The sequence below is a fragment of the Oncorhynchus gorbuscha genome, linkage group LG02 (genome assembly GCF_021184085.1).
Source record: "Oncorhynchus gorbuscha isolate QuinsamMale2020 ecotype Even-year linkage group LG02, OgorEven_v1.0, whole genome shotgun sequence".
NCBI lineage: Eukaryota > Metazoa > Chordata > Actinopteri > Salmoniformes > Salmonidae > Oncorhynchus > Oncorhynchus gorbuscha.
Genome location: NC_060174.1, coordinates 7985271 through 8001687, shown reverse-complemented (window position 1 = coordinate 8001687; position 16417 = coordinate 7985271). Strand labels below are relative to the sequence as shown.

The window sequence follows — 16417 nt, the reverse complement described above, 5'->3', positions numbered from 1 at the left end:
TCTCTCTCTCTCTCTCTCTCTCTCTCTCTCTCTCTCTCTCTCTCTTTCTTTCCATCTCGCTCTCTCTCTGTCTCTGTCTCTCTCTCCTGTCTCTCCATCTCTCTCTTCTGTCTCTCTTTCTCTCTCTCAGAATATGTCTTTTCTCCTCTCTTTTTCCATCTCTCTCTCCCCCTCTTCGTCTCCCTCATTCCTTTTGAGGTGGTGGAAATGATGAGTAAGTGAAAAGTCAACACCCCCTGCCTCCTAAGGTGTCAATCAATTTATAGAAAACCATCTGTGCATGAAATAATTTCAATGAAGGATTGGACTCTTGATGTCAATGCCTTGGGTTATGGCTTCCTAGCCTTAAGTAAAAACTATTTTTGTGACAAATTTGATTTGTCACATGCCCCGAATACAACGGATGTAGACTTTACCGTAAGCAGCTTGCTTACGAACTCTTCCCAACGATGCAAAGTTAAACAAATAACAATAAAAAAATAAAATACACAAGAATGGAGCTAAATACAGGAAGTACCAGTACCATATCAATGTGGAGCTATATACAGGAAGTACCAGTACCAGATCAATGTGGAGCGATATAGAGGGAGTACCAGTACCATATCAATGTGGAGCTATATACAGGGAGTACCAGATCAATGTGGAGCTATATACAGGGAGTACCAGATCAATGTGGAGCTATATACAGGGAGTACCAGTACCAGATCAATGTGGAGCTATATACAGGGAGTACCAGTACCAGATCAATGTGGAGCTATATACAGGGAGTACCAGTACCAGATCAATGTAGAGCTATATACAGGAAGTACCAGTACCAGATCAATGTGGAGCTATATACAGGGAGAACCAGTACCAGATCAATGTGGAGCTATATACAGGGAGAACCAGTACCAGATCAATGTGGAGCTATATACAGGGAGAACCAGTACCAGATCAATGTGGAGCTATATACAGGGAGAACCAGTACCAGATCAATGTGGAGCTATATACAGGTAGCTATATCAGGATAGATAATAATAAGGTATTTGAGGTAGATGTACATGAAGGCAGGGTGAAGTGACTAGGCATCAGGATAGATAATAATAAGGTATGTGAGGTAGATATGTACACGAAGGCAGGGTGAAGTGACTAGGCATCAGGATAGATAATAATAAGGTATTTGAGGTAGATATGTACACGAAGGCAGGGTAAAGTGACTAGGCATCAGGATAGATAATAATAAGAGTAAAATGAAAAACAGAGTAGCAACAGAAAATGATGTGTGACAGTGTGTTTATGTTTATGTTTGTGTGTGTGTGTGTGTGTGTGTGTGTGTGTGTGTGTGTGTGTGTGTGTGTGTGTGTGTGTGTGTGTGTGTGTGTGTGTGTGTGTGTGTGTGTGTGTGTGTGTGTGTGTGTGTGTGTGTGTGTGTGTGTGTGTGTGTGTGTGTGTGTGTGTGTGTGTGTGTGTGTATTTAGCAGTCTTATGGCTTAGGGGTAGAAGCCTGTTGGCATTTTTCCTTTTTATTTGCAATACAACTTGGAATTAAAATATATATATTTTTTTTTTTGGGGGGGGGTATATCATCTGATTTACACAACATGCCTACCACTTTGAAGATGTAACATATTTCATTTGTGAAACAAACAAGAAATAAGACAACAACAAAACATTTGAGCGTGCATAACTATTCACCCTCCCAAAGCCAATACTTTGTAGAGCCACCGTTTGCAGCAATTACAGCTGCAAGTCTCTTGGGGTATGTCTCTATAAACTTGGCACATCTAGCCACTGGGGTTTTTGATTCTTCAAGGCAAAACTGCTCCAGCTCCTTCAAGTTGGATGGTGTACAGCAATGGTGTACAGCAATCTTTAAGTCATTACCACAGATTCTCAATTGGATTGAGGTCTGGGCTTTGTTTCCCCTTAACCTGTTAATCCTACCCCCTACTTTTTCAAACATTCTGTTCAAAATCGCGCAACATTTCAGCGCCCTGCTGCTCATGCCAGGAATATAGTATATGCATATGATTAGTATGTGTGGATAGAAAACAATCAGACGTTTATAAAACTGGTTAAATCACGGCTGTGACTATAACAGAACGTGTGTTTCATCGAAAAGTGCAGGAAAATCTGATCACTGAAAATAGAAAATATATCCATGCGCGACTTGAACCCATTGATAAAGGTGAACCACATTTCATGGGGCTGAGGTTGCAATACCTACAGCTTCCACATGTTGTTTAGACTCTTGTCATTTGCCTAGGTTTTGTTTCTTGGTCAAACAGACGCAAGGCAGCGCATTTATTCCGGTCTCCGACCGGATATTTTGGTTGAGATTTACCCGGACATTATTTCCAGACGACAGCTAAAGAATATACTTCGCCTCGTGATCAATTTTATCGCTTATTAACGTTTACTAATACCTAAAGTTGCATTACAAAAGTATTTCGAAGTGTTTTGTGAAAGTTTATCGTCAACTTTTTTCAAGACGCTATTTTTTTCCGTTTATCACACAGTCTTCATAGATCGATATCTAGGCTATATATGGACCGATTTAATCGGAAAAAAAGACCCAATAGTGATTATGGGACATCTCCGAGTGCCAACAAAGAAAATGGTCAAAGGTAATGAATGTTTTATATTCTATTTGTGCGGTTTGTGTAGCGACGACTATGCTAATTATTTTGTTTACGTCCCCTGCGGGTCTTTTGGGGTGTTACATGCTATCAGATAATAGCTTCTCATGCTTTCGCCGAAAAGCATTTTAAAAATCTGACTTGTTGCCTGGATTCACGACGAGTGTAGCTTTAATTCAATACCCTGCATGTGTATTTTAATGAACGTTTGAGATTTAACTAGTACTATTAGCATTTAGCGTAGCGCATTTGCATTTCCAGATGTCTAGATGGGACGCCTGCGTGTCAGGTAGGAGCAAGAGGTTAAACCATTCGAGTGTTGCTTCAGCAGTATGCTTAGGGTCATTGTCCTGCTGGAAGTTGAACCTCTGTCCCAGTCTCAAATCTCTGGAGGCCTGAAACAGGTTTCCCTCAAGAATTTCCCTGTAATTAGCACCATCCAACATTCCTTCAATTCTTACTAGTTTCCCAGTCCCTGCCAGTGAAAAACATCCCCACAGCATGATGCTGCCACCACCATGCTTCACTGTGGGGTAGGTGTTCTCGGGGTGATGAGAGATGTTGGGTTTAAATACCTTTGCAAGGGACTGTATTAAAAAACAATGCCTTCAATTAATTGTGTAAGGGCTAGCTTCAATCCGTATCGTTGAAGTTCAGCACAGTAGTTCAATTTGAAATTTAAATTTTAAGTTAATTTCTGATTGAGCTGACATGTGCATAATTTATAGTGAACGCAGTCTCCGCTAACGCGAGAACATTGGCTTTAAATTTCTATCCCGCTATAGCGTGGCTCTTCAGCAATACGGATTGAATTTAGCCCCAAATCTTTCAGAAATTTGGATTAGAGTGTTCTACTTCAAAGAGAACAGAAAGTTCCTGTCACGTTCTGACCTTAGTTCCTTTCTTATTTCTTTGTTTAAGTTTGGTCAGGGCGTGAGTTGGGGTAGGTCGTCTATGTTCTTTTTTCTATGTTGTGTTTATGTGTTTGGCCTGGTATGGTTCTCAATCAGAGACAGGTGTCGTTCGTTGTCTCTGATTGAGAATCATACTTAGGTAGCCTTTTCCCACCTGTGTTTTGTGGGTGATTGTTTTCTGTCTAGTGTTTTCTGCACCTTTCAGGACTGTTTCGGTTTTCGTATATTTCACACTGTTATTTTGTATTTTGTTGTTCAGTTAATAAACACCATGAACACATACCACACTGCGCATTGGTCCGACATTTCATACTCCTCGTCAGATGAGGACGAAGAATTCCTTTACAGTTCCTTTAAAAAGACAATGTTATTCGAAAGTAGTGGAAACCTGCTGAATAAATGTGTTTGTTCAGGGAATATTTTTTTGTGCCATTGACATCATATCAAAGACATATCGTGCCGAGGAAATGGCAAGACAATGCTTGTGCATTCATACCCTACTGAACTCAGCCAGTGTTTTCACATGACACCAGCAGTCACATATCTTGTGTTTGAACCAAAGACAGTTCAGTACACTCTGGATAAGAGCGTCTGCTAAATGACTTAAATGTAAATGTAAATGTACAAGACAGACCAAAGAGCTGTATAAATTAGATTTGGGTCATTACATATAAGTTGCTATATCAGATTCCTCCGAAGGCCAATTCCTGACTAAGCTGACAGACAGGAGGTCAGTGAGGGAGGAAAGGGGTGGGGACATGACCTGAAGCTTATGAATAGCTTACATTTCTCCGCTAATCCCCCAGTGGTGCACCGGGGCCATTCTGACAACAGTCCCCCAACACCCATACTGGTGGGTGCTTTTGGTGGTGGTAGTGATGGTGGTTGTGGTAATAGTGGTAGTGGTTATAGTGGTGGTGGTTATAGTGGTGGTGGGTATAGTGGTGGTGGTAATAGTAGTGATGGTTATAGTGGTGGTGGTTATAGTGGTGGTGGTGGTTATAGTGGTGGTGGTTATAGTGGTGGTGGGTATAGTGGTGGTGGTTATAGTAGTGATGGTTATAGTGGTGGTGGTTATAGTGGTGGTGGTGGTTATAGTGGTGGTGGTTATAGTGGTGGTGGTTATAGTGGTGGTGGTGGTTATAGTGGTGGTGGTTATAGTGGTGGTGGTGGTTATAGTGGTGGTGGTTATAGTGGTGGTGGTTATAGTGGTGGTGGTGGTTATAGTGGTGGTGGTTATAGTGGTGGTGGTGGTTATAGTGGTTGTGGTTATAGTGGTGGTGGGTATAGTGGTGGTGGTTATAGTGGTGGTGGTGGTTATAGTGGTGGTGGTGGTTATAGTGGTGTGGTTATAGTGGTGGTGGTGGTTATAGTGGTGGTGGATATAGTGGTGGTGGTGGTTATAGTGGTGGTGATGATAGTGGTAGTGGTTATAGTGGTGGTAGGGGTTATAGTGGTGGTGGTGGTGATAGTAGTAGTGGTGGTGGTGGTTATAGTGGTAGTGGTTATAGTTGTAGTGGTTATATTGGTGGTGGTTATAGTGGTGGTGGTGGTTATAGTGGTGGTGGTGGTGTGGTGGTGGTTATAGGGGTGGTTGTAGTTGTAGTGGTTATAGTGGTGGTGGTTATAGTGGTGGTGGTGGTTATAGTGGTAGTGGTTATAGTGGTGGTGGTTATAGTGGTAGTGGAGGTTATAGTGGTGGTGGTGATAGTAGTAGCGTTGGTTATAGTGGTAGTGGTTATAGTGGTGGTGGTTATAGTGGTGAGAGTGGTGGTGGTGATGGTGGTAGTGGTTATAATGGTAGTGGTTATGGTGGTGGTTATAGTGGTGGTGGTTATAGTGGTGGTGGTTATAGTGGTAGTGGTGATAGTGGTGGTGGTGATGGTGGTAGTGGTTATAATGGTAGTGGTTATAGTGGTAGTGGTGGTGATAGTGGTAGTGGAGGTGATAGTGGTGGTGGTTATAGTGGTGATAGTGGTGGTGGTGATGGTGGTAGTGGTTATAATGGTAGTGGTTATGGTGGTGGTTATAGTGGTGGTGGTTATAGTGGTGGTGATTATAGTGGTAGTGGTGATAGTGGTGGTGGTGATGGTGGTAGTGGTTATAATGGTAGTGGTTATAGTGGTAGTGGTGGTGATAGTGGTAGTGGTTATTGCAGTGGTGATAGTGGTGGTGGTTATAGGGGTGGTTATAGTGGTAGTGGATATAGTGATGGTGGTTATAGTAGGTGTGGTTATAGTGGTGGTGGTTATAGTGGTAGTGGTTATAGTGGTTATAGTGGTGGTGGTGGTTATAGTGGTGGTGGTTATAGTGGTGGTGGTTATAGTGGTAGTGGAGGTTATAGTGGTGGTGGTGATAGTAGTAGCGTTGGTTATAGTTGTAGTGGAGGTTATAGTGGTGGTGGTGATAGTAGTAGCGTTGGTTATAGTGGTAGTGGTTATAGTGGTGATAGTGGTGGTGGTGATGGTGGTAGTGGTTATAATGATAGTGGTTATGGTGGTGGTTATAGTGGTGGTGGTTATAGTGGTGGTGATTATAGTGGTAGTGGTGATAGTGGTGGTGGTGATGGTGGTAGTGGTTATAATGGTAGTGGTTATAGTGGTAGTGGTGGTGATAGTGGTAGTGGTTATGGCAGTGGTGATAGTGGTGGTGGTTATAGGGGTGGTTATAGTGGTAGTGGATATAGTGATGGTGGTGATAGTGGTAGTGGTTATAGTGGTGGTGGTTATAGTGGTGGTGGTGGTTATAGTGGTGGTTATAGTGGTGGTGGTGGTTATAGTAGTGGTGGTTATAGTGGTGGTGGTGGTGATAGTGATGGTGGTTATAGTGGTGGTGACGGTTTTAGTGGTGGTGTTTATAGTGGTGGTGGTTATAGTGGTAGTGATGGTGGTGGTGGTTATAGTGGTGGTGGTTATAGTGGTGGTGGTTATAGTGGTGGTGGTTATAGTAGTAGTGGTTATAGTGGTGGTGTTTATAGTGGTGGTGGTTATAGTGGTAGTGATGGTGGTGGTGGTTATAGTGGTTATAGCGGTGGTAGTGGTTATAGTGGTGGTGGTTAAAGTGGTGGTGCTGATAGTGGTGATGTTAGTGGTGGTGATAATAGTGGTGATGTTAGTGGTGGTGGTGATAGTGGTGATGTTAGTGGTGTTGCTGGTTAAAGGGGTGGTGCTGGTTGAAGGGGTGGTGCTGGTTGAAGTGGTGGTGCTGGTTAAAGGGGTGGTGCTGGTTAAAGTGGTGTTGCTGGTTAAAGGGGTGGTGCTGGTTAAAGTGGTGGTGCTGGTTAAAGGGGTGGTGCTGGTTAAAGTGGTGTTGCTGGTTAAAGGGGTGGTGATGGTTGAAGAGGTGGTGCTGTTTAAAGTGGTGGTGCTGGTTAAAGTGGTGGTGTTGGTTGAAGGGGTGGTACTGTTTGAAGTGGTGGTGCTGGTTAAAGTGGTGGTGCTGGTTAAAGTGGTGGTGCTGGTTGAAGGGGTGGTGCTGGTTGAAGTGGTGGTGCTGGTTAAAGTGGTGGTGCTGGTTAAAGGGGTGGTGCTGGTTAAAGGGGTGGTGCTGGTTAAAGTGGTGGTGCTGGTTAAAGGGGTGGTGCTGGTTGAAGTGGTGGTGCTGGTTAAAGGGGTGGTGCTGGTTAAAGTGGTGGTGCTGGTTGAAGGGGTGGTGCTGGTTGAAGTGGTGGTGCTGGTTAAAGTGGTGGTGCTGGTTAAAGTGGCGGTGCTGGTTAAAGTGGTGGTGCTGGTTAAAGGGGTGGTGCTGGTTAAAGTGGTGGTGCTGGTTAAAGGGGTGGTGCTGGTTAAAGTGGTGGTGCTGGTTAAAGGGGTGGTGCTGACTCACCCCTCCCTGGTCCCCCTCCCTGATTCACCCCTCCCTGGTCCCCATCCCTGATTCACCCCTCCCTGATTCACCCCTCCCTGATTCACCCCTCCCTGGTCCCCCTCCCTGATTCACCCCTCCCTGGTCCCCCTCCCTGATTCACCCCTCCCTGATCACCCCTCCCTGATTCACCCCTCCCTGATTCACCCCTCCCTGGTCCCCCTCCCTGATTCACCCCTCCCTGATTCACCCCTCCCTGATTCATCCCTCCCTGGTCCCCCTCCCTGATTCACCCCTCCCTGGTCCCCCTCCATGATCCCCCTTTGGCCCCCCAACACCAGCTGTTCATTAACCAAAATATGCAAACTAGACCTGGTCCTACACCTCCCCTGACTCTGTCCCCCCCTCCCCATCTCCTCTCCTCCCCTGTCTCCTCCTCCTCCTCCCTCTGTCTCCTCCTCCCTCTTTCTCCTCCTCCCCTGTCTCCTCCTCCTCCTCCTCCCCTGTCTCCTCCTCCTACACCCTCTGTCTCCTACTCCCTCTGTCTCCTCCTCCTTCTCCCCCATCTCCCCCTCCCTCTGTCTCCTCCTCCTCCTTCCTATGTCTCCTCCATCTCCTCCCTCTGTCTCCTCCTCCTCCTTCATATGTCTCCTCCATCTCCTCCCCCTGTCTCCTTCCCCTCCCCTGTCTCCTACTCCTTGTCATCCCTCTGTCTCCTCGTCCTCCCTCCTCCTCCTCCTCACTCTGTCTCCTAATCCTCCCCTTCGCTCTCCTTTACTGGCCGAGACCTGCTGATAGCCAGCCCTGGCTAATCAAACACAAAGCAATGGAGACAGAGAGCGTTTTGTGTCTGTGTGCGTCTGAGTGCTGTATGTCTGTGTGTGTCTGAATGCTGTGTGTGTGTGTCTGAGTGCCGTGCGTCTGTGTGTGTCTGAGCGCTGTGTGTTTGTGTGTGTCTGAGCACTGTGTATCTGTGTGTGTGTCTGAGCGCTGTGTGTTTCTGAGCGCTGTGTGTGTGTCTGTGTGTGTCTGAGCGCGATGTGTCTGTGTGTGTCTGAGCGCTCTGTGTGTGAGTGTCTGTGTGCGTCTGAGCGTTGGGAGTGTCTGTGTGTGTCTGAGCGTTGTGTGTGTGTGTGTCTGTGTGTGTCTGAGCGTTGTGTGTCTGTGTGTGTCTGAGCGCTGTGTGTGTGAGTGTCTGTGTGCGTCTGAGCATTGGGAGTGTCTGTGTGTGTGTGTGTCTGAGCGTTGTGTGTGTATGTGTGTGTTTATGAGTGTGAGTATGTGTTTATGTATCTATCTCTGTGTGAGAGCACTGAGATGAAAACTCCTCATCACTAATAATCAGAGGTCAACTTCCTGACCACTAATAATCAGAGGTCAACTATCTGACCACTATTAATCAGAGGTCAACTATCTGACCACTATTAATCAGAGGTCAACTTCCTGACCACTAATAATCAGAGGTCAACTATCTGACCACTATTAATCAGAGGTCAACTATCTGACCACTAATAATCAGAGGTCAACTATCTGACCACTAATAATCAGAGGTCAACTATCTGACCACTATTAATCAGAGGTCAACTATCTGACCACTAATAATCAGAGGTCAACTATCTGACCACTATTAATCAGAGGTCAACTATCTGACCACTAATAATCAGAGGTCAACTATCTGATCACTAATAATCAGAGGTCAACTATCTGACCACTATTAATCAGAGGTCAACTATCTGACCACTATTAATCAGAGGTCAACTATCTGACCACTATTAATCAAAGGTCAACTATCTGACCACTATTAATCAGAGGTCAACTATCTGACCACTATTAATCAGAGTTCAACTATCTGACCACTAATAATCAGAGGTCAACTATCTGACCACTATTAATCAGAGGTCAACTATCTGACCACTATTAATCAGAGGTCAACTATCTGACCACTAATAATCAGAGGTCAACTATCTGACCACTAATAATCAGAGGTCAACTATCTGACCACTAATAATCAGAGGTCAACTATCTGACCACTATTAATCAAAGGTCAACTATCTGACCACTATTAATCAGAGGTCAACAGACCCTCCTCACCTTGCCTAAATATTAATGCCCTCATCTATTGTTGGAGAACATTTTAGTTGAAGAGCAACGTTTCGGAAACACGCGCCCCATCAATAATGAAGTGGTCTTGTCTCACTGACAGGCGTGCCGGGCGTTCCCGAGCCATATTCATAGCAAGCATCCGTTTCTCCCTCTCTGCCAGTTGACATACTGACTGATGAATCACAGGCTGTGTTGAGGGCCTCGTCAGGAGCCTCAGGCGTCAGCCCTCGCAGGCTCCTCTGGGGCACGGCAAAGGTAAATCATAATAGGTTTTCTTCCCCCTACCGCTATGACTCCACAGGCATGCTTAACCAAGCACTTTATTTATTCACCATTAGGATTCTTATAATAATAATAATAATAATAATAATATATGCCATTTAGCAGACGCTTTTATCCAAAGCGACTTACAGTCATGTGTGCATACATTCTACGTATAGGTGGTCCCGGGAATCGAACCCACTACCCTGGCGTTACAAGCGCCATGCTCTACCAACTGAGCTACGAACCACTAATAATCAGAGGTCTTGCTTGATGCAACAAAAAAAAAGAAGAGAAAATGCATAATTGATTATTCTGGTCACATTAGCTTATACCTATAAGCGTAATCTATTTTTAATGGAGCGGTGACCGCGAGGGGAGCCGGTGTGGTCGATAGTGTTTTAAAGGGTGTTGATGTGCACGTGCTGAGTGTCTGATGAGGTCTACGGGGAGGGTGTGGGGAGAAGGGGAGGGGCGGGCAGTGTTTTGGGGAGTCAGGTGACTTACCTGTTGGCCGGTGACCAATAGGATGGAGCCCTCTTTGGCGTGCATCACCTGACGGAAAATGTGGTCGAGGATGAGGAGCTCGCTCCAACAGTTCTGGAGGAGCTTCATTTGGTCGTCCACCTGTTCGTGAGACAAAGAGAGAAAAGAGAAAATAATAGGTAATTTGTTGACGTTGATGCTAATGTAAAATGATGCTAATGCTAACGATGCTGATGATAATGATGCTAATGATGCTAATGATGCTAATGATAATGATGCTAATGCTAATGATGCTAATGATAATAATGCTAATGCTAATGATGCTAATGATAATGATGCTAATGATAATGCTCTGCCAACGTGTCATGCTACGTTTATTCCACCTATAAAATAAAAAGGATACAAAACGAGACATGAAAACACCTCCCTGACTATATTCTCTTAGTGAAAGGTTATCTGGGGGAAGCGAGGTACAACACTTTTGTGGCTTTTACAAGTAGACACAACTAGATTGACTAGTGTTGATCACTATTTTGATTTTAATTTGTCATTTAAAAAAACAAATCGATTTTAACATTTATTTAACTAGGTAAGTCAGTTAAGAAAACATTCTTATTTAAAATGACGGCCTACCCCGGGCAAACCCGGACGACGCTGGGCCAATTGCCGCCCTATGGGACTCCCAATCACAGCCGGAAGTGATATATCCTGGATTTGAACCAGGGACTGTAGTGACACCTCTTCCACTGAGATGCAGTGCCCCAAACCACTGGGCCACTCAGGAGTCCTATTCCACAGGTGGAATAGTGTGTAGTGGAGGGTAAATGCAGTTCATCCCAATGTTTTCAGAAAACTACATTGAAAGTATAGGGATTGACGATAAGAGTTTACCCACCTGTTTTATCACTACATCACTCGCAGAAGGTAGACACTCTCCCACTATACTGCAGTATCACATAACCGTCGTCCCTTCCCCCTTCCCCGTTCAAACACATCCACAACCCCTTTTTTTTCCCCAAAGAGCCCATGCACGTGCCCGTGTTCGTCAGCATCTCTGGTGTTATCTGTTTGCCCAGTGCCACCAGTGGCTGAGTGATTTCCCAGTTCTCAGTGATTAAGTAGCGAGTTTCTCAGCAACAAGGGGGCTGGTGTCTCCCATCCCGGTTGACTGACGCACGTTGAAGGTAGTCTGATACACTGCAACAACCCATCCATTGTGAACCAGTTATTTCCCAGGGTTCAGCGTGTTAATCATTCCACACCGTAGCCACAAACACAGAACGAACACAGAAAGGCCACATTCAGAAGCAAAAGAATGAGGAAAAAAGACAGAGATTTCTCTCTCACCCCTCCTCCCCCCCCCCCCACCCTTTTCGACAAACAGTGTCACCCTCGATACTATTTATCTGACTTGCGGGATGACGTTGGCTTCGCGAAACGCTTTGGTTGGTGTTGTTGTGGCGAAATGCACTTTTACACGAGTCTGAGAGAATCGTTGTGTTAACAGTTGAGGTCTGTGACGTTGCACTCTGAAAGAGCAATGAGTTTTTACATAAGAATGCAGATCCTTGGTTAACTGCCTGTCTAACAGGTACGGTAACAATTGGTGGAGAAAGGAATGCTATTATCCATTATGGAACTTTGTAAACAAGGCCATTTGTTTTAATCGAAGAGCTGTGATATCACTGAGCTGATGGATATTCTACTGTACGTTAAAAGAACACGTTATTACCTTGAATGACACTGTGGTAGTTTTCAGCGTGACTGTTGTTGAGACTGATTGTTTTGACTGCAGAGGAGGTATTTAGCCTCCACCCAGGCATAACAATGGCACTATAGGCTGAGAGTTCGCTTGGAGCAGCAGGGCTATAGAACATCATAGGCGACACTCAAGCCGATACTGTCTGTCTGTCTGTCTGTCTGTCTGTCTGTCTGTCTGTCTGTCTGTCTGTCTGTCTGTCTGTCTGTCGTTCTGCTCTGTTCTGTTCTGTTCGTCTGTCTGTCTGTCTGTCTGTCTGTCTGTCTGTCTGTCTGTCTGTCTGTCTGTCTGTCTGTCTGTCTGTCTGTCTGTCGTTCTGCTCTGTTCTGTTCTGTTCGTCTGTCTGTCTGTCTGTCTGTCTGTCTGTCTGTCTGTCTGTCTGTCTGTCTGTCTGTCTGTCTGTCTGTCTGTCTGTCTGTCTGTCTGTCTGTCTGTCGTTCTGTTCTGTTCTGTTCTGTCTGTCTGTCTGTCTGTCTGTCGTTCTGTTCTGTTCTGTTCTGTCTGTCTGTCTGTCTGTCTGTCTGTCTGTCTGTCTGTTTGTCTGTCTGTCTGTCTGTCTGTCGTTCTGTTCTGTTCTGTCTGTCTGTCTGTCTGTCTGTCTGTCTGTCTGTCTGTCTGTCTGTCTGTCTGTCTGTCTGTCTGTCTGTCTGTCTGTCGTTCTGCTCTGTTCTGTTCTGTTCGTCTGTCTGTCTGTCTGTCTGTCTGTCTGTCTGTCTGTCTGTCTGTCTGTCTGTCTGTCTGTCTGTCTGTCTGTCTGTCTGTCTGTCGTTCTGCTCTGTTCTGTTCTGTTCGTCTGTCTGTCTGTCTGTCTGTCTGTCTGTCTGTCTGTCTGTCTGTCTGTCTGTCTGTCTGTCTGTCTGTCTGTCTGTCTGTCTGTCTGTCTGTCTGTCTGTCTGTCGTTCTGTTCTGTTCTGTTCTGTTCTGTTCGTCTGTCTGTCTGTCTGTCTGTCTGTCTGTCTGTCTGTCTGTCTGTCTGTCTGTCTGTCTGTCTGTCTGTCTGTCTGTCTGTCTGTCTGTCTGTCTGTCGTTCTGTTCTGTTCTGTCTGTCTGTCTGTCTGTCTGTCTGTCTGTCTGTCTGTCTGTCTGTCTGTCGTTCTGTTCTGTTCTGTCTGTCTGTCTGTCTGTCTGTCTGTCTGTCTGTCTGTCTGTCTGTCTGTCTGTCTGTCTGTCTGTCTGTCTGTCTGTCTGTCTGTCTGTCTGTCTGTCTGTCTGTCTGTCGTTCTGTTCTGTTCTGTCTGTCTGTCTGTCTGTCTGTCTGTCTGTCTGTCTGTCTGTCTGTCTGTCTGTCTGTCTGTCTGTCTGTCTGTCTGTCTGTCTGTCTGTCTGTCTGTCTGTCTGTCTGTCTGTCTGTCTGTCTGTCTGTCTGTCTGTCTGTCGTTCTGCTCTGTTCTGTTCTGGTCTGGTCTGTTCTGGTCTGGTCTGTCTGTATCAACATGACATGTATTCATTCCTCTTTTAATCAAACTGAGATAGGACAAAATACAACGAAGCCGCAGTGACCTTTACCACAAATTCTGACAGTCCTTGTAATTCCTGTGTTTTTTCTCTCATCCTTCCTTTCTGTGGGACGGGTGACTGGAGGCGACATACGACATTATAATGCAGTCAGTAAAACCATCAGGGAGGGAGGGAGGTAGGGGAGGGAGGGATGGAGGGGAGGGTGAACGACTGTACATCTTACTGTATTTTGATACAGTAACCACGAAAGGATGAGAGAAACACAGGAAGCCGGAACAATCGAGACGTGATATACGCTCTTTGTTTTTCGTTATGTTTGTCTATCTCGTTTGTTGAGTACATGTCAACGTGATACAACGCGCCAAAAAAACGAAACATTGGCTCAGTCGTTAGTGAACAGTGTTGAACGGCGAACGTTGCTGGTGGCTGTTTAGTGAGCGAACAAGCTGAAGCAGTGAACTATTGAACGAACAACAGGCATCAGTATTCAATTGTTCAGGCTAGGCAGGCATTTGTTCAGACGAACGAACAATTTGTTCTTTGAACTGTTTAATTTTAATTCATTTCATTGGTGTTAATTGTAGTAAGTGAAGGCTGAAGCATTGCTGGCTGGTGAACCTGGTGGTGGGCTGGGTGTGGGCTGTTTGTAGGCTGAAACAGCTGGTGGCTGGCGGAGGCAATTTAATTGTGGTGGAGCTACGGTGGCTGAGGCTGAGTGAACTGTGGTACAATTTCATTAATTCAGGTACAATTTGTTGTGGCTGTGAAAGCTGAAGCATTTTAATTAGCTGAACAATTTAATTTATTTCAGGCTAGTAAGCGCATTTCGTGTTCAGGCTCATTAATTTCAATTTGGCTGGTGAGTACTGTTTACCAACAACAATTTAATTTTGAACACGGAAAGAACGAAGCTGAAACCGAAACGTGAACAGACCAGACAGACTTGAACAACGAACGAACGAACTGACGAACGAACGTAGAGCTAGGCTGAAACGGCTGGTGAACGACTGGCCATGATGTTCTGCGCCTGCGCCCAACGAGCTCTCGGCCTATAGTGCCATTGTTATGCCTGGGTGGGGCTGCTCACTCTTTGATCAAACCTCGGTGCCGGCAATGATCGCATGGCGCTACCACGGTATCATTCAGGCCAATAGCACGGACTGGTAGAGTGGTGTTCATCTTCGACAATGAGTTCCCATGTCTTCCTTTCTCCGCGAACGCTGAGCGATTAACCAAAGGATCTGCATTCATGTAAACTCATTGCTCGAGAAGTGCGCGTCTGAACTCGATATTAACACAGCATTCTCAGGTAAAGACGCATTCGCACAACAACACCAGCGTTCAGCGGCCCAACGTCATCAGCAAGTCAATAAACTATTGTCGGTGTTACTGTTTGTGAAAAAAGTGAAGAGGAAGAGGAGGGTGAATCTGTCTTTTTCCTCATTCTTTGCTTTCTGATGTGTTAGATTCGTTGAACGAAGCGTTCCTGAATGGTCAGACCTTCAGCGTCAGATCCTCGGCGGCCCACGCGAGCTGAAATCACTCGGCCTGCTGGTACTGAGCAAGCAGATAACCAGAGATAACTGCGGTATGTCTTTGAAAAAAGGGTTGTGAATGTGGGCGAGCTGTTGTAGTGGGAAGTATACCCACGACAAAAACAGTGGGTAAACTCTTATCGTCAAGAATTCACTATACTTTTCAATGTAGTTTTCAGCACTGAACTGCATTCCACTACACTATTCCACCTGTGAATAGAGACTCTGAGTGGCAGTGGTTTGAGGCACTGCATACGTGAGCTCCCTGGTTTAAATCAGAGATATATCACTCCGGCAGCTGAGTCCCATAGGCGCATTGGCCCGAAGTGATCTGTTTGCCGAGTGAGCGTCGTGCAAATAAGAATGTTTCTTGACTACTAGTTAAATAAATGTTAAAATCGGGCTGTTTTGACAAATTGTCAAAGTAGTGATCAGCATATTTAGTTATTATGCGCTGTAAACCGAAAAGTGTTGACCTTTCCCAGTAACCTTTCGCAAGTATAGTCGAAGCCGTAATGCCGTTGTATCTTTTATTTATGGGTGGCATTGGCATATTGCGTTGGCCAAACATTATCGTATTATCATTAGCATTGATCATTAGCATTAACATCGTATCATTAGCATCATTAGCATCATTAACATCGTACTCATCATCAAGATAGCGTGCGTCATTTATTATGCGTCAACAACCCGCAATGACCTCTCTTTCTCTCTTTGAAGAACGGGTGGGCGATAGCTCTCCAAACTTCCAGGCGGCTCGCATCACCGACCGCATTTTCGTCGGTGATACAAACTCCATGTGTCACCGGTATGGCTGAAGTGATCACCTGACCACTTTCCCCTCCGTCGTTCCTCATCAGAGCCACTCTTGGCGTGCTTTATCAGCACCTTAAGCACTATGTCGACTACGCAATAAGCTATTAAAAACTAGATTATAGTATAGTATGTGACATCAATGCCCTTTCTCTTCTTTGCCCAAGACTCTGATTATTGAGTGATTGCCGTAGCTCAGTGGTAGGGAGCATGGCGCTGCGCCGGGGTAATAATTTAGGTTCCGTGTTCCTATATATGCACACATGACAAGCGTCTGTAACATTATTATTATTATTATAAGAACTCCTAATGGTGATAAATACTGGTGCAGCTGCCTGTGGCAGGGAAGCTGGCTTATGATGCCCAAGTGCGGCGACGCCTGGCCTTCAGCACGTATCGATCGTATGTCAACTGGCAGAAGAAGCCCAGATGCTTTGCCAGGCGCCGGCACTCAGCTGGGTGTTTCATAACTAAAATGTTCTCCAACGGTAGATGAGAACGTCAGAGCAGTTGACCTCTGATTAATAGTGGTCAGATAGTTGACCTCTGATTAATAGTGGTCAGATAGTTGACCTCTGATTATTAGTGGTCAGATAGTTGACCTCCTGATTAATAGTGGTCAGATAGTTGACCTCTGATTAATAGTGGTCAGATAGTTGACCTCTG

General features: G+C 45.2%; 1 protein-coding gene across 1 annotated transcript in view; it reads right to left on the bottom strand.

The window, feature by feature from the left end:
- Positions 1-11149, bottom strand: part of LOC123996652 (nuclear receptor subfamily 5 group A member 2-like) — a 62311-nt gene extending 51162 nt beyond the window's left edge. Inside the window, exons 1-2 of the mRNA XM_046300214.1 lie at positions 11082-11149; positions 10208-10327 (exon numbers count right to left, since the gene is read on the bottom strand). Coding sequence (XP_046156170.1) covers positions 10208-10315 — 108 coding nt within the window. The 5' untranslated portion in view covers positions 10316-10327; positions 11082-11149. The remainder of the gene's footprint in view (positions 1-10207; positions 10328-11081) is intronic.
- Positions 11150-16417: the final 5268 nt, after the last annotated feature.